The sequence below is a fragment of the Ambystoma mexicanum genome, chromosome 1p, assembly GCF_040938575.1.
Source record: "Ambystoma mexicanum isolate Mex_15411 chromosome 1p, UKY_AmexF1_1, whole genome shotgun sequence".
Classification (NCBI taxonomy): Eukaryota; Metazoa; Chordata; class Amphibia; order Caudata; family Ambystomatidae; genus Ambystoma; species Ambystoma mexicanum.
In genome coordinates, this window is record NC_090921.1 from 1459624284 (window position 1) to 1459643149 (window position 18866).

At 43.9% G+C, this 18866-nt stretch overlaps 1 protein-coding gene across 3 annotated transcripts in view; it reads left to right on the plus strand.

Annotated features, from left to right (window-relative positions):
• Window positions 1–18866, plus strand: part of LOC138455382 (polycystin-1-like protein 2) — a 900768-nt gene that overhangs the window by 613026 nt on the left and 268876 nt on the right. For all 3 annotated transcript variants that reach the window (XM_069607102.1, XM_069607103.1, XM_069607104.1), the window contains 2 exons: window positions 153–369; window positions 10265–10493. In XM_069607102.1, the coding sequence (XP_069463203.1) occupies window positions 153–369; window positions 10265–10493 (446 nt within the window). The remainder of the gene's footprint in view (window positions 1–152; window positions 370–10264; window positions 10494–18866) is intronic.

The window sequence follows — 18866 nt, forward strand, 5'->3', positions numbered from 1 at the left end:
CTGTTTGTTAAAAGTTTTGCAAGTGCATGACTACCACATTATTAGTAGGACCATATCCTTATGTTCAATTCTCTAAAGCCTGGTCGGTCAAGGTGGGCTTATTTGAGCAGTTCTGCTGCCATTATTGTTACATGCTTACCTCTTTCTTTTAGGACATTAGGAGAATTGCCAATTCACTCTTTAAAACTATGAAGACCCCAATGCCACCCTCAGGCCTAGATTTTGGAAAGTCCACAGATATCAACAAACTGCTGGCGCTGGTGGAAGACATTATTCGTCAGCAGAATCGAGCTAGTCAAGAGGTCTGTGAAGAGAGTAAAAGGAAAGATGAGAACCTGATTCTTACTCTCGGGTCTGTGGATTTACAAGGTAAGTCTCAGCGCCGCTTCATTATGTGTTCACAACCTAGGGCAAAGCATTCTTCTATGAGAAAATTAAGCTGCTTTTCATGCATCTTAAACTGTGTTTAAAAAGAGAACTATCCGAAAATCTAGTCTGTGTTGCGAATACAACTCTAATTCTATTTTAGGTCCTTTTAAACTAAGAAAATTAAGAGCTAAAATCTTTGAAGAAGACCCATTCTACATAAACTTGGTTCCACAAACTGTGAGACACTTATGTGCTTCATCCACCTACAGTGAATACAGCGTCACTGCGTAAAAATAAGGCAGAACAGACATCCAATACACACTGTCACAGCGCAGTGGGCCAACAGAGTGTTTACAAGGCCGTTTTGGGCTAACAAAACAGGTTTTACAGCACCTTACTCTCCAGGATAGGAAGCCATGATGGACTATCTATGCTTCCATAAACCCAGCGAGGGCCATAGATCCGATAAGTGCAGGAAACTTTCACAAGACCCAGAGCCAGTCTCCGTTAAGGTTGTCACCCTGGTTTCCAATTCAGCAAATACCCAAGGCAAATGTTCTTTAGGGTCTTTGGTTACCTTCTCAATAGCACCAAATCTGCAGTGTAGTTGAGAGCTTGCCTGTCTTCTTCTCTTAAGTTCAGTATTTTCTTCTATGTGCAAAAGTTATCTAATGTTATTAATGGACTTGCCAGTTCTGTCAGATTAGTTTATGACTCTGGGTAGCTCTCCCTCATTTGCTCATTCAAGGGTTCTAGGTTTGGGTCCGGCCAATTCTCAGCCAAAGGTCAACACGACTTTGAACTACCTTTGCCCTTACCTTGAACTCTCCTCATTAGGCCCCACTTGCACTACCTTCCACTCCTGACTCCTTTGACATTTTTAGCATGTGCAAATGCCAGGTTGTCTTTTGGCGGCTAACTTCCACAATGTGCTCCTTCCCACTCTCTCCTACTGCACCCATCCGTTCCTCTCCAGCTTTCTACTCTCTTCCCTCCTTCTGACCTCTCCATTCTCCAACACCTCTCAATCCCTGATCAGGTTTTCTTCCTTCCTTCTGATAGTTCTCTTTCTCTGGCCTTCCTCCTACCTCTTGATGGACCCCTCCTCCTAACCTGCCTCCAAATGGTTCACTTCTCCTTGACATTACCCTTTATATAGATTCTTTCCCTCCCTTCTGCCTAACCTTTCCTCTCTTAATCTTTACTTCTAATCTTGCCTCATTCTAAGCATTCATCTGCCTGCTTTCTGCCCTTTCCTATACTCTGCCTCACACTCTCTTGCCATATGCCGTTCTGTCAGCTAATGTGTGCAATAAGTGTTTGAGTGGATGGATGTACCAGATAGATCTCAAATAGCAGAATTTGGGATTGCGTGGAGCCATGGAGCTTCTAAACTCCATTGATTGGCCCACTGCTGTACGGGGCAAAAAATACCTAGCCAGGTCTCCATCTTGTAATTAGATGGCCATATCATGGAAGCCACCTTATTAAATAATTGTCCCCACTCCTCCTGGTGTGTGTGCCTTATGCTTCTGTGATACTGGCTGCTAACTGTTTGTGCCATGTCCTTTGCATTATCAAGCCTGGGGTAAGCTTCAGTGTGCCGTCATCGTCATGGGCCACGAGCGTGCAGCACGTGCTTACCTGCTTTTGTTTTTCAGGGACCATATGCTAGGGAGCTGTCCATGTCCAAGACCCAGTGGGAAATATTGTCTCTCTAAGTGTTTTGGGGGTAATTATTAGTATCAGTGAGGAGGCTGGGAATGGAGACCAGGCCTCAGGGGGTCCACCCTATTCGAGTTCCAGGATTGACATAGCATAAGCTGGACTCCCCCACCTTATGGTCCATACCTGCCCACTTCCTCACCTCATGTATGCAATTTTTCAAAACATGCTGATATAAGTTAAAAAGGGGTCCAGGGGATTCCTATGGAGTGTGACTCTTTGGGGTCAACAGACCCAAGTCCAACACCTTTTATTTCATCCAAAGAAGGTTTGTCGGGTTGGGGTCCAATCAAAAGTCAATGTTGGAGAAAAATAGTCTCAGGGTGGACCATTAACACAATCGGGGAAAGGGGCATTCCTAAAAAGAACCTAATGTTAGAGTACAAAGGTCCTTAGAATCAAAACATGACCTAATGACAACTCCCAAAGTCCCTGGGATAGAGCACCTGGCTCTCCGTGTTGGTTGCTTCTAGATTGCCAACTGCATCAGGTATTGTTACCCTCTAGCCATGGTCTCGCCTTCATCAGCCCCTAAAGGTTGTTGCACCATACGCCTTCCAGGGAGAATGTCTTCATCTCCCTTGCCTTAGGGATACCCAAGACTATTACTATCAGGAATTTCTCAACCCTCCCTACCCCTCCTGGGGGGCTTTTCTGACTGAAGTTATTCCAACCCGCCAGACAAGGACCACCCTCAGGGTTTAAGCCCACAACAGCCTGAGAATTCTTCTCTCTCTCTCTCTCTCTCTCTCTGTCTCTCTCTCTCTCTCTCTCTCTCTCTCTCTCTCCCTCTCTCCCTCTCTCTCTCTCTCTCTCTCTCTCTCTCTATTTCTCTCTCTCTCTCTCTCTCTCTCTCTCTCTCCCTCTCTCCCTCCCTCCCTCTCTCCCTCTCTCTTTCTCTCTGGTTCAATGGCTCCTTAAAGCCCCAGTTGGCCAGCAACACATCTCCTCTTCTTAGGTGCCATTCATCTTAACCAGGATCTGGGATACAGCCCTCGGAAGGCTCTAAACTATAGCATGCCCTCTTCAACAGCTGACCTGCGTCAGGGACTGAGATAGTGCTCTTAGTAACCTTGGGGTCCTCACTCTCTCAACGTTCTTTCTCTTTCGACATCACCTCTGTGGGTTGCCAACCTAGTTGTCCAATGGCCTGTTTCTCTCTGCCCCTTTTGTCACACCTCCTCACCCCTAAAGTGACTAATAACGCAGGGCATTGATCAGAAAATCTACAAATGGTGGCAGTGCAAAGTGATTGGCAAGGATCCTTAATTATCTGCTCTCTGTCTGGTCCTCCAAATCTCCTATTGGAGAACACAATGTAAAAAACATTGTGCCTGCCTATTCTATCTTTGGATCTCCCTAATTATATAATTGCTTCCCTGGAAGTGGTTTGAGGATTTAAAACCTCAGGCCACCATCTTAGAGATGGGCATAACCTCTTTACTCGCTGCATGGCTCCACGCTCTATCTCTGTTAGGCAGAAACCTGTGAATTTCCCTCTAGGACCACTGCAAAAGATTTAAGACTACAGGTATTTGGCAGTAAACCCACTTGGTAGCAGTCTGTTCCACACAGATTCACTTGGTAGCTGTGGCTGAGCAGTCAGACTTCCCTCAAGAAGAGTTAGGCAGTAGACAGAGTATTCACAATAGGTCAGAAGAACACAGTAGAACAAGCAAACACTGACCAGAGCTTGATGTAAAAGAGATATAAGTATTTATTTAAAACCACATCTAATAAAACACACAGGCACTAATATTAAGCAGTTCAAAAACATGGTCACTAAAAGATATACACTCCCTTAAAAGAATATTAGACAAGTCTTAAGTAAAGCCTCACTTATTTTCAGACAGCGGTGAGCGCTTAACGCAGATGGTACTCTAATAATTCGTTTCAAAAGGGAGAGAAAAGCAGAGTATAAATTGAAACAGATCCCAACACTTTCACAAGAACACAGCAAGAGCGGAATGCAGAGTCAAACCGTGAAGTTAAAGTTCAGAAGGCCGGATCCACTTTAAGAGGATCAGAACGTAATGTGTCCAAGGTCACACGGTTGAAAAGTGCACAAAAGTCTCGAAAAGGTTCAGAAAGAGTTGGACCAAAAGAAAGGGACCAGTTAGATGGTCGAGGCGGCCAGCCCAGTCCAGAAGGTTACAGGATTATTATTACCTTGTAGCAATCTTTAGAAAGGGAGGCCTGGAGGACACAGTACCTTAAAGTGGTGAGAATACTCCAGCGGGGGCAGTTGTTCCTGGCATCGGATGCAAGTCGGTGCTTCGTCCGAGGGAAGAGAGGATCTCGTCGGGGAAGGAGACAGGAGTCCGTTGCACTGCCAGGGAAGAAACCAGCCGTGGTGTTCTCAGTTAAAAGGAGCGGTCCTTTGGTTTGCGGTCCAGTGGTAAGAGGCTATCCGGTTGCCGGGGTGCTTGGCACGTCCTGGGGTGCGAGGAAAAGAAGGTAAACTGGTTGTGCCCACCAGTCAGGGGAAGAAGACTCTCCAGTAGGGAGATCTTTTCTGTCGTCGGGAAGTGGTGAGTCGGTTCCGCAGGGCTCCACTGGTGGTGTCGTCGTAGCAGGTCGGCTCAGCTTCTCCCTCGTCGGATTCCCAGGTCCTGTGGCGACTTCTAAAGTTCCATTCCCCAAAGCCCTGCTTTTATGCAGCATACCCCATTCACTCAGCCTAGCTGTCAATCAAACATGCCAAGTGGTGAGCCGGCCGGCTCACCACTTGGGCCAATCACACAAGAGTGCGACTTGAGTTACCAAGGTAACTCAGTCCAGGGTGCCTAAACCTCCTCCCACACCCCCTGAAGTACCCAGACAGAGTGGCACCACTTTTGGAGGCTTCTGTGGAGAAGCCCGCCAAAAGTGGAACAAAGGGCTCGACTTGGGTTGGAGTCACAGAAGAGTGGACAAACGCCATTTTAGAATCGAGTCCTGGCAAAAAATACCAACCGGCGAATTAATATTAAATAAATAAACCGGCGGTATGTTCGAGGCTATGAGAATTAAATAATTAAAGTTGGTAGCCTCGAACAATGGGAAAATCCCATAGGGATATATTTTCGGTCGAATATAAAAAGTAGTATCCACTGCCCCCAGCCAAAACTCGATCTGGGGGGACGGAGACGTGCCCCCTCGACTAACAGACCCCGGGGCAATCGAATTGCCCCGACCAGTACGTCCACAATATAATGGTTTGTACTGGTTTCTGTTCATAATTTGGGACTAGTAAAGCCAATGGTGACTTTACATGCCCTGGGAGACAGTAGTCAGTCCCAGGGTATGGAGTCTATGGTGGGGTGTCACTATGACACCCCTGTGTCACTGCACGGAGAGTGCTTTGTAACACACATAGTAAAAACACATGAGACCCTATGGAGTAAAAGACCCCATAGCCCATAGAACACATGGACATTCAAAGGAATTACACACATTCACGTCCAAGAGTGGGAGAAAAAGATTCTAGCTTTTGGCAGGAGAAAAAAAAAACTCCAGAAATCCAGCAAAGCTGCTGGGGGACTCACTAGGTTAGGAAATACAGCCTCAACAGAGAATTCTCCCTAACAATCTCCATTCCAGCCTGCGGACTCTTCTCTCCGTGCTCGTGTGCACAATGTGGGTTTGTGGTACCTGTGTAAGTCTCCCACAGATGTGTGGCGAGCCTTTTTCTTTCCTCCCTAATAGTATGTATGCACTGTAGCATCTGCCTCCCTAGGAACATGTGTGATGTCCGTGGACCACCAGTCTGACTGACTCTGCTCCACGCTCTGTGTCACTGTGAGAACTCCGCTAAGGAGTAAGCTAGTTTTTCACCTAGATAGTACATGCAGCGAATGCTCACAAGGTAAGAATTTCCTGTAGGGGGAAGGGGGCTATGTGCGCAAGTACAACTCGACATTGGACTAAGGATTGCTGGACACCACATGTTCCACCTCTAGGGGTCGCCGCAAATAACAGTTCGATATCCTTGCCTTAAAGTTCCCCTGTCCTCGCATTGACCCCTCTTAATGGGCCAAATGGCCATTTATGAAATTAAGTCCTTCAATCTAACTCTTACGGGTTTGCCTTAAATGTGGATTTAAGCAAAAGTTACTTCTTGGTCTTCTGTGTTCAACTGTGTGAAACATCTCTACCCTGTCACAGTGGATTCGAATGGCAAATAAACCATCATCTTCAAACTATAACAGCTGGCACTAGACATCCCCTCGCCTTATCCATTGCAGTTTTTCAGGTAGGACCAGAGAGGCCAGCATCCAAAAACAAATGTATGCAGCTGTTCTGTAGTACCACGACTATGCAGCGAATAGCAGATTGGAAACATGAAAGTGATCCTTAGCCAGGGTCGCTTTCTTCAGCGGTAGAACCAGGGGAAGAACCAGTTTATATTAGACAGTTACAACTCTAAGTGGGCATTCATTCTTTAAAATGGCCCAGGCTAGAAAGACCGTCATTGTTTTTAGACACCTAATAATCATCTGGTGTTGTGATTGAAAGAAGGCTGAGGTTTGGGAACATGGTGTCTGGCCAGAGACTATCCTGGCAACTTCTGGCAGGAAGCTCATCCAGTTCTACTCAGCCTTGTTACACTAATGGGTTCCTCAGTGGGCTCAAAGGTGGCATCTGGGCGAGGATGGGTGCTCACACCCATACATGTATTCATCAACTGACGAGTTGCTGCTGCTGGCTGTTTGCTGCAGATGTATACGGTTTATCCACTGATTCTGCATCACCTGAAAACCTGAATGCAACATGCTCACTTTGCTGTCATATATGACTTCATGTAATGGAGTGAGAGGCCTCCTCCACCATGTTTCTCCAGTTGACCTATCGTTTAAGTGCAGGATGGCCACACGCAGCTACCACAAGTATTATTTTCGAACTTATAAGTTTTAAGGGAAACCAAAGGAAACTCCAGAAAAGGGAGACAAGCAAGGCTCGTTGAATGCAGCACTTAATAAAAGGAGCAGAGTCACATATGTAAATGCTCAGTGGATGGGACTAAAAAGGACTGTGCCACAGCTATAGTTGTGTGTCATCTCTTGAAAAGAAGTCTTGAGAAATCCTTGCCCTGAGTGGTATGTGGTGGTCCCAGAGGACAAGGCGCAGCATTTACAGTAAGGCAGTATTGCCAAAGGAAGAATAACACTGTCACACTCAAATACCGTTACCAGCATGTTTGGTAGGCAGTAAATATGGCGAATTCTGACTGGAGGAATTACTGTGTCATCAGCTGTCATTTCACCTGCCATCATTTGCTGGAGGTAATGTGGTGGAGAAATCGCCAGCCACGTGCTGGATGCTTTCCCTCCACATCAACTGCAATCTGCAGTGCAGTGATAGTGGCAGTGAATCCATTATCTGTAAGGAGAGCACCGCAAAGAGTACATTAAAAGAAACACGTCGTGTTGCAGTTAAAGTGAAGGGGATTACAGTAAGTGTGTACGCCACAACTGGAAACCCAATACTTAGAAGGAAAAGCAAGGACGGCTTCCTTGCTGCTGCGGGCTGACAGGGTGGTTGAAAAACCACTGCAATATTGGAACAGTCTTTCAAAGCGAATTAGTCAAACTCCATTTCATTAAGAAAACTTGGGGTCAGACATTTTAATTCTGAAAAAAGAGTGAAAATTAAACAATGCATTTCAGACAGAAGTCTGTGATCAGCGCAAAGTTTGTGGAAATAAAATATGTTACAAAATAAAAATGAAATAGGTTGTCGATCCTTCCTTATTAGTATACAAAAAGATACACTGCATACAAATACATGAACATGACTAGGTACCTGTCTTCCTGAGTGTGAAACATAAAGACATCTGTATCCCTGAGTGTGAAACTTAAAGAAATCTGGAATAACAAATAACAACATGAGTAGCTAGATAATGCTTAAACAGACATACAATTAGAACAGGACGAATATCACCGCCCAGCATTAAAAACTAGAAAAATTGGAAAACTGCGCCACTTGTGTGCAATCTGAAGCTTTGAGTGATACTGCAAATACAATCAAGAGGAACAGTAAAATATAAACTGCATTGGCTCTTGGAACAAAATGGTGGAAAAGGCCCAACGAACCTACCAAGACAAACTCTTACGGAAAAGGTCAACTCCAAGTGCAGCGAGAAACTAATGGGACTAGCCTCCATGTGGAAAAGGGAATTACCCCGCATGACTGGCGTACATGTATTTAAGATGCTGATGCACAATGACGCCACGACACCAAACAATGTAAACCTCGATGCGTGGCAAGCACCTCATGAACTAGAGGATGTCACAAAGATATACAAAATAAGGTGCACGCGCCAAATGTGGAAAACAAAAATACACAGAAAAAGAAAAGGACCGCAATGAGGGTCAGGGGTCGGGGGGAGGGGGGCAGAAGGGGCAGGTAAAGAAATAGTGGTGGAAATGAAACATTTAGAAATAATTAAGATGTGGAAACGAAATAAATAAGTCCACAGGCAATTTAGGAAACAGTATACCTACCTATGAGTAACTAAGCACAAAGGCAATTCAACAAACAGAGTGTGTATACAAATATGCGTACAAAACGTGCTGTTCTACAAAAGCAGGACAACCCACCTATACGTAAAGTTAGCTTGAAAAGTCTGCAGGTATTCTATAACTTAACGTGTTGCTACCAATTTAACGATACCACGTCCAGAACTTGAGACCGAATCTGTGAAATTTGCGTTTGATGATCTTGTTTTGAAATGCTGTACTGTAGATTGCAGGGAATCCATTACCGCCACTCCATCACACCATCATACTCATAGTAAGAGCCAACGTTTACTTCCTGTAGAAACCTCTGTATGGCATTTTCCTCAGATGAAGTGAATCTATGTTCTAAAGGAACCACACAGCCCCAAGACATGTAATACTGTAGTGGCATTTGCCTTTTGCAGCTCATCGCTGTCTTGTGCAGTAAATGAACTGAAACTCTAGCTCCCTCATTCCTTAACACCAAATGTAAGATGCAATCAATGCCACTACAATCAGAAAGACTGTTTACAAAGCACAGTGGAATTACTCATAAGTGGCACGATATAGTATACAATGGAAGCAGATCGCATCACACATTGGTACCAACCACTGTCGAGCAACATACCAATTTAGGATGCAGCATGACGACCAACTAAGAAAAGGCAGCACAAAGAGTTAAAGCCGTGAAATGAAGTGCAGCAGTAGCATTGGCCAGGATCTCGACACACACCCTGAGTAGCGAGAGCAACCCCCGCCACTTCATTGTGTGCCTGTGCCTCCAACAGTGGCACTTATGAACAATAGCCTTAAGGTGATTAGGTGCAAAATTGCCCAGTGTAAGAATGATCAATAAGATTAGAACAATCAAATGCAAAGAGGTTATGGGAATGCTGAATGGTGCACTTTACTAATACTGCTTAACATAACCGAAAAGTAATGGAAAGTACTGTAAAGTGGCCTTATATAGCAACCTTCTGCCAATAATGTTGGCCTCACTGCGCATGGCTCTGTTAGAAAGCAGGGCAGGGTGTGTTAGGCGATTAATGGGAAGCCAGATGCAGAAACCTATCGTATTGATGGGTGCAGATCAGAGGTTCCCGTTACCTGTTTGCCGATGTGAAAATCTCTATATTGTTTGTGGTTCGTATGGACCAGGTAGGTTATCCATACGGGCAGCCCCCAGATCGTGGTTGCAAACATTTAACAAATGGTTGTTGATAAAAGGGTCTAAGTCTGTCAAGTGCACTAGATCTGGTCGGTCATCTGAAGGAGTGTGGGTAGTGTAAGGATGTAAGATTTAAGTAGCGAGGAGTTAGTTGAGGGATAAGAGGCAGTTGAAAGGCAGAGGAATTGGGGTGCTGTTTCTTGTCTCTTTGTTGTAGATTTCATTGAGATTCAGGTGTGGACCAGTGTCACGAAGCAGAGTATTCATCAATTAAATTGTTTCCCCACTGATGGTAGTGCACAGAGGTTCATAATTGCTTGCTGTAAAGTAGCCCAAGTTTCTGGTGCACCATTTTTAGTCTGTTGCGTTTATCCTTCATTACTTTCAAAGTGACTAGTTTGAAAACCCAAGTATTAAGCTGTGTCCTGAAAGTCAGGTGGTTCACTTGCAGACAAAAAGGTTTGGGTAGCGTGTGCATCGTCCTGAACAGGCCCTTTGAACATTTTGTCTTTCTTTCCTGGAGAAAAAACAAGAAGTCCCACGCCGGAGAAAGGATTGAGCGACAAGCTCCGCCGGATCGACAACAACCGCTACCTGTACATGCAGCTGCAACACGTGGAGAAGGAGCTGGAGGTCCTGGGACCTCACAAGTTCCCGAGATCACAGTGTTACAACCAGGCTGTGCGGCAGGTCCAGCATATGAAGACCCTTCTGGAAAACCAAATCTTTGCTTCAGGCTCATCAAGCGAGAGGTGAGAGTGACATTTCTTTCTGCTCCTTTCTCGTTCATTTTGTCCAGGTTTAGCTTAATGTTTGCTTTAGTACGAGTCCCAATAACAGAGAAAGACATGGCGGAGGTCAGGGGGTAACGTAATGCAAGAACCTATATTCGGGTGCTAGCATTCTGTAATGTGTCGGATTTTCAACAATGAAGGTTGGTGGCGTTTCTGGACAGTACAAAATATTAGGACACAATTTGATTGATATTTAAATATGATGGTTGGAATAAAATGGAATGAATGACCTTGTTGATTTGCAACCCAAATTCAGCTTATGAACCCTTTCAATGTCCAGTCAAGCAACTGAGGCACAGCGCCATACTCATTTACCCAGCATTCCATTGTGTGCAGATGTCTCCTTTTGCCGCACAACCTTCACACTCTAACAATCAAGATCATACTGAATTCCTACGCTTTTTGAATATCCTTTAAACATTGCCATGCATGATTTTCACCTAGGCAAGATTTCCACCCGTGACCTGCTAATGCACAGCCGGTATCAGGAAATAATGTCCCCATACATAATGTCGCCGGGAAAAGCCATTGGTGACATTATATATGGTGACATTATGTATGGGGACGGGTTGCAGGGATGTCCCCTGCTCCCCTTGTAAAAATAGAAATTTGGGGGTTGCCGGGGTGTCCCCCGCATGTTCAATGTAACAATGTCTCTGCAAAAAACGGCAACATTTTTGTCAGAAGACATGTTTGCGGGGGCATTGTTACATCCAACCACACAGCCCTGGATTTTACTTTCTTAAAACACATTCAACCTCTGATGTTTTCAGATAATTATAAAGTCACTTTTGATGTCATGAACTATTGCCAAAGGCCTGTCTGAAAGGCGGGTAGCAATATATCATTTAATGTTGCAGAGTCAATTATGGGCTCAACCATTTTTGTTCCTGGCACTTTGTGCCCCTTGGGAGAGGGTTGGCACTCGAAAGGTGAAAGGAGTGTGACTGGAGGGAGAAAGAGGTTGTAAATGATCTCCAATTTAATGGGAGAAATAAGCTTCAGTAGCTATGAGGAAGAGGAGTGGAGGGGTGTTAGCCTTCACAGTTTTCCATCTCTTGACAGACATCTTTATGGAAGCCTTCTGGTATCCAGTTAAATTGTCGAATGCATATTTCCGAATGCCATTTTGTCGAAAACAAATTTGCCGAAAAAAAAAATTCTGAATGTTTTTTTTAATTTTATGTTTTTTTTCGGTTTAGTTAGTAAAAAAAAGTGTAAATAAAAAAAACGGGTGGTTGTGGGGGAACCCCCCAAATAATAAAAAAACATTTGACATTTTTTTGTATGGCATAATTGTGTCGAGAAAAAGGCATTTGAAAATGTGACATTCAAAAACGTCACTATAAACCAGGCCTTCTATGTAGGTAAGGCTGGCTAGGCATCTTTCAATGGCTGCACTGCACGGATTTGGAGCTTACGCAAGAGGGGTTGGGCTCTTTAGTTGGGGCTCCCCCATAAGTTTCCACCACAAGGAGAAGTGTTTCCACTTTGGAGTTTGGAAGCTGCTTGGGAAATATGAGCTACATGTCAATCCCCAAAAGGTCCAGGCTTTGGAGCGTTCCTGTCAAGGGCCTAATTCTGTCTCTGAAACAGCTCTGAAAGCAGTGCCTACCTTTACATCATGGAGAATGCGGCTCGCCATGGATTTTGAGTAATTACGCTAAGGACGGTCTGTGGTGAGCAACCATCTGTCACTTGGGCAATATGGTCGGAATAAATATGGGAAAATATAGTAACCCAGCTTTTATTTAATTTTACAAAGGTAGCGGGCGCCCCTCTCTCGCAAGAACAGACATGATAAACTGTTCAGTGGTTATTAACCACTTGAGAGTTCGCAGCCACTGCTTTTACTCACTGTGCCTTTCACAGATGGGAAATATCCATTTGCATATCAGTCTTTGTCCTGCCCAGGGGCAGTCCAGCACCGAAATACAATGGCAATTCCAATCTGAACGAGAGTACCACCAGCAACCCCATACACGTGTTTCACCCTTGTTGGGGATCATCAGTGAGGTGAAGCTGATGCCTCTCTAAGCACAGTGAGAGGGAGACCACGTCTGGTTGCCCCCAGGAGACCTAGGGTTACCAATCCCAGGTTCCTTAACAAATAGTTTTACAAAGGTAGCGGTTGCTGGTGGTACTCTCGTTCAGGTTGGAATTGCCATTGCATTTCGGTGCTGGACTGCCCCTGGGCAGGACAAAGACTGATATGCAAATGGATATTTCCCATCTGTGAAAGGCACAGTGAGTAAAAGCAGTGGCTGCGAACTCTCAAGTGGTTAATAACCACTGAACAGGTTATCAAGTCTGTTCTTTCGAGAGAGGGGCGCCCGCTACCATTGTAAAACAGCTTTTATTTAATAAGTCCTCTATGGAAAAGTAGGTAAAGGGCTAGAATTAGTAATGGTCAGGTAGAGGTATACGTATATGGCTATTCGTGCCATTTTTTATCAATCAAAATTTTCAAGAAACAAAGGTTGGTACAAATTTGACATTTTTGCTCCATTTCTAAAGCGTTATCACTAATACATTTGTATTTTAAAGGTCGTATGAGTGGATGGATCCCCCAATATGATTTCTTTACTTTTTCCCTCTCTCCTCTTTTTTTCTCTTTCCTCTTGGTTAGTGTGTGATTATTTGTCATTTCTACCTATTGCCCGCTACACGCCCCCAGCCCCTTCTATTGCGGCTATATATTTCATAGAGACTGAGGTTGATGTTTGATTTACATGTTTCTTGGGAGGCGTTGTTTATAGGCTTCACATACTGGGGTGAGTTCTCCGAACTCCCCATCCTAACTTGCAGGGCTAGTGGGCCATTCGGGACGGGGATGGTCTGGCTGTACCTGATGTGCCTCACTGAGAGTGGCTGAGTTGGGAGCCCATGAACCAGCAACGAACATGGAAATCCCAGAAACGGGTGTCAGATCACAGGTTTAATAAGGCACAGAAAATGTAGAAACATAGGAAGCATGGGATCAAACAATACTAACCAATGAATCTTTTCAGCCCACCAACACCATAGTAGCAAAAAACTGTCAGAACTATAGCGCATGATACCTGCAAGACACAAAGGCATATCACCAAAGCAGAGCAGTTACACAGGAGAAGAGCCAAGATGAGCAGAGGGGAAAAGACATGGACTGGGGTCCATGAAAGATTGAGAAACAACATGGCAGTAATGACAGCACCAGCCTCTAAACCTTTACTAACACCAATTAGAATGCAGTAGGTCATTACATAATTAATCAGCCAGTTTCCTGGGTTCAAGATTCAAATGGGGTTAGGAGTAAGACAGGGCCAGGTGGGATAATAGGAACTGTGCATGTCAGTCACAGTCAGCTCGCCAGGAGAGTCCTCGGAAGACATTCAGTTGAAGAGCCGGGAGACATGCCGAGGAAGGCGGAGGCATTCTACAAGGACCCTATGACACACAACGAGAGCATCCCAGATAGAAGCTGTCATCAGTTGAAGGCTTGGTGGAAACACTTGAGACTGTGGCAAATCTAGGTGGCAGACAAAGCCCCCGTAGTAGGAAAAGGGAGCTGACTGGAACACAGCAATTTCTGGGAATTGAAAGTAATACAGTACGCCCCCACATTCAACCCGAAGGCACAAGGCCATCTTGTGACAGAACGGCTTAAGAAATAGGACCAATGTACACAAGAACCCGTGAGCAAGAGGGAGAAAAGAGGAATGCTGATCTGCATGTGATCAACTACAGACCTGGAAATCAGGAAAGGTATTACAAACCCGTGGCTGTGAATTACAATGGAAAACCAATCTTAGTCTGGCCAGATACTAGAAGCCCAGGAGAAACATGGCCGCCTTGCAAGGGAGCAGCCAACCAAGAAGGGAAGTTGTGTGACAATGAAGGGAACAGGCAAAGCAGTAAAGCAGCCAACCCAGGCGGTGGTGGATAAAGCGGTCATAGCTGAAAGCAGAAAAGGGGGAAGAAAGCCCAGACTGCGAGTAATCCACGTGGAAACTATTGATGCTTGCAAGCAAAGAACCAAGATAGTGTCTGAAGAACTGACACTGAGTAAAGACAGAGAGGGGGCAGTTAACCCAGACTACAAGTAGCCCTCATAACAATTGTTATCTCCAGAAGGCAAGAAGCTCACTGGTGCATCACACTCCAGGACCTATTGCCACAAGGTGACAGAAGCATATGACAGAGACACCAAGAGGATAGGCAAGAGCAAATACAACAAGTGAAAGCAGAGAGGGTGCAGAGGAACCTAGACTGTGAACAACTTGTATGTACCATTCTAGGGACAGTCTTGTGAAAGATGGGGAATTAATGAACCTGGGAATTGGGCCATTGCGTGGAACGTTTGTTTTGTAGAGAGGGGCAGCTGATTGACTGAGGACATCTAAAGATTAGGATTTTATGAGTTTTGCTGTTCACACATTGGATTTTTCATGTATAGATTAGGGTCTCTCAGTAGAGACAAGGACTTCTTAAGAACAGGCAGATTCTTAAAAAGGAAAAGAGGAAAGACCTGCAACTATCAACAGTAGCGTCACCCTTTTGGGTTATCCAGATTCTCTCACCTTTTCGATGGATAGGTTTAAGTTCTGCCTCTCCTCTATGGCTTCTATGCATTTCCCCTCACCTTTTCCATGCAAATCAATGGAAACAGTCGAACTTAACTTGTATGGTCTCATGTGTCTCACTACTCGGCTTGACACAATACAGACTTGACATGTATGCATCTCCTGGGAATCCTGTTCTTTAAATGATATGGTTTACAGAAAACAATACAGAGATAAGAAAGAAAAGAATGTATCTAGGGAAAAATCTGCCTGACATGTATGCGATAATACTGCCCACATGAGATTGAATACTATGTAGCATGCAGCCTGTTCTCCACCAATCCAGCAAGTGTAATCTAATATGGATAACTATGGGAGGATTGTCATCCTTTGGTCAACAAATGTTAACACTCTGCCTAGCACACACAACAGCGGCACATGACCATCCTCTCACATTCTAACAGTGCTATCCAGTTATATTTTAAAAAAAATAGTGTCTAAATACAAAAGTTTCGACACAAAAGAATCGGAAAAAAAAGTTTTGAATGCATTTTTTTTTCATGTTACAGATTTTATTTTAGTTTCGTATAGAAAGAAAAGTTTGTTTTAAAAAGAAAACGGCGGTTGGGGGGGAACCCCTCCATTAAAAATGCAGTTGAAACTTTTTTTTCAATGCTTTTGTGTCGAAATTTTTGTGTTTACAAACTTTGCCTGTCGAAAAAATCACTATAAACCCTAACAGTACTATGTGATGCATCAACAATGAATAAGGCCATCCAACTAATTGACACTCCCCGGGAGAAGTTCAACAAAAGACCTGCACCCACGTTAGTTAGTCCAGCTGAGATCCTTCCAAGCAGACCTCAAGCTTCTTATTTCTTATTATCCCTAGCAGCACTATTAAGACCCCTTGTACTCCATGACTCAATTCTAACCACCTGTTACACACATTCCGATATTGACCCTCCTGCCCTTGTCTGTATTTTCCATCACCATTGTGCTTTCGCCCAAAACGACCCACCAGAAATCCCAACTAACCCCCAGCAATTCCAAACTATCACCGTCCTTTTCCATAGCCTCCTCTCCTCCTCCCCTGATTTCCAGGGTTAGACTTGGCACAAACTTTGACCCTGGAAATGTTTTTTTGCAGCAGCTTCATATTACACTGTGCAAGAAAGCCCAGCCCTTCTAAATACAATTTGGGGTTTCTCCCACAAGCATAATTGGAACAAATTGTACAAACAGTGAATCTTAAAGCCATGTGTCCCTGCATATGGAATTAAAAGTAGTTAAACATAACAAGAAATGATATATACCATTTGTTAAGAGTGAGGAATAGCACACTGGAAACTATATATCAAATGCTTTACTTCAAAGGAATGTGGGGGGTGAGGCAAAATGGAAAGAATATGATGGAGTATAAGGGAACGTCTGTAAGGTGAGCAGCAAGCCACGGTACCCACTCAAAAGGACCACGGTGCAGAGGCACTCCGGAGAATCTCCATAGTTACCTCTAGACCAGTCCTCCACTGCTCCCTTCCTGCGGAAAAACCTCCAGAGTTCCCTCTAGGACAGTCCTCCACTGATCAATTCCTGTGGAAAATCTCCAGAGTTCTCTCTAGGAGAGTCCTTTACTGCTCACTTCCCTCTAGCGATATCACCCTGTTGCTCTGTAGTATTAAATGCCAGTCATTCAACTGACAGTGTAGGATGTACTGCTAATTTTGATGTTTTCTCTGCAAAAGTGATGTGACAGATGGCACTGTTGACACTTAATCTGCAGAACCAGGTTTGAATTGAATGATCGATGAAGTGCACCGCATTTGCAGGGATTTTTAGGAGTCGTGTGTGCCAACAACACAAAGAGCTGAGGTGTACCAGGTGAGTAGCGCGTGAGCAGTTAGATTTTACAGCGTCAACTTAATTAAACCTGAAAGGTGAGGCTGCGTGAACATGCAAGAGTCTCAACTCAAATTGAGTCTTTACATAAAGAGATTGAGTTAATGGGCAATTCAAAGGCAGTCAAAGACAAAGATTTTACTACTATGCATAAAATATTGAAGGATTATCAGGACGAGATTAAAATTCGCAAATTTCGCAAATTTTTCAGGGACGAGAGAGATTATAAGAATGATCGAGTGTATACGTTTCAAGCTAAGTTTGATAAAGACAACATAGGTCCATCAGTCAAAACACCGACAGGAAGTCCAGCTTCCTCAGATGTTGATTCTGAGGAAGAACCCGCGATCCTTACAGAAGGAGCAGTGGGAGAGAACCCTACCACCTCCTCTACTTATCGTAGGAGGGGTTTTATGGCAGAAATTAAAAGGTACAAAAAAGGAAATTTTTCAAACTATAATGTTCCCGCTAACAAACACGTTAGATTTACTGTCCCTTTAGGGCAAGCTATTACAACACCCAGCATATCATCAGAGGAAGAAGAGGAAGAGGATCTAGGGCAAGGTACAGGGCACACTGCAAACAAACGCCAAACCAGGGCCAGTCTCAGGAACCTTCAAGCGAAATAAATTCTGAAAACTTAGTACATAATCTTTCCTCTAGAGTTCTTACCACGGCTGAAGTGTCTCTTTTGAATAAAGGTCTTTCTTTTGCACCAAGTCGTCAACCTGATCTCATTGATTTTCAAATAGATCTGTTTAAGTTTGTACGGAAATTGAAGCTAAAAAAGTTTTTCCACACACAGGTTAAACAATACACACCGAGGAATATTCCCAGTTCCCCCAGTCATATCACGATATCAGACATTGAAGATACGGCATTATTGTTGTCCTTATCAGAGGCTTCTGAACTTCAGAAAGGCCAATTAGAACAGGAATTAGGCATCCAACAGTTACCACTCCAAATGGTAGAACATAAGAAGCCATCCAAATTCGTACCACCGACACATGATGAGAGTGTAATTGATACCTTCTATCAGGCTGTTTTACAAGATTTGCATTTCCTTATGGATCATCCCAAGAATAGATTGCGACACTATCTCTCTGACGTAGAACAACAAGCTTTAACCACATTGATGTTAGATCCGGGTATAGTCATTAAGGAAGCCGACAAAGGCGGCAATATTGTTTTACTTAACAGAGATGATTATATTCAGATGGCTAATGATCATCTTGCTACTCCTGGTTGTTACTTATTATTGGCAGGGAATCCAACTTTTCAAACAGTGGCGAATCTGTCTGACCTTATTCAAAAATGGCATTCACGTGGCCTCCTCACAGATGATGAAAAAAGTTTTTTTGCATCGTACGGCTCCAGTTATGCCGACAATGTACTTTTTACCTAAGATTCATCAAGAATACACTCAGCTACCACAAGTGAGACCGATTTTAAGCGGTTTAGGTTGGGCCACTGAAGGGCTTTCACAATACATCGATACCGTAATAAAAGACCTGGTTGCCACACTGCCTGCCTATCTAAGAGACACTACTCATACTCTACAGTCTTTAGCTTCCATTAAGTGGTTAGACCATTTTTTGTTAGTAACTTATGATGTTAATCAGAATGATTGAAGGTTGCATTGATATTTTTCCAACTTTGGTAAAAGAAGATTTGTAGGACGTGAGAATAGACACGAGATATCCAACATTAGTATTACATACCACGAGTTTTGCCTTGAGAAAGACCGCGAGAGGTCGAAACACGTGTTGGCACATTACTCTGTCACGTCACAACCCACATCGGCTGTGATGAAGATTAAACTTTCAAAACTTTTAATTTTGTGTTAATTCAGTTTAATACATTGTACAGGAAGTGTGCAAGAGTACTTTTC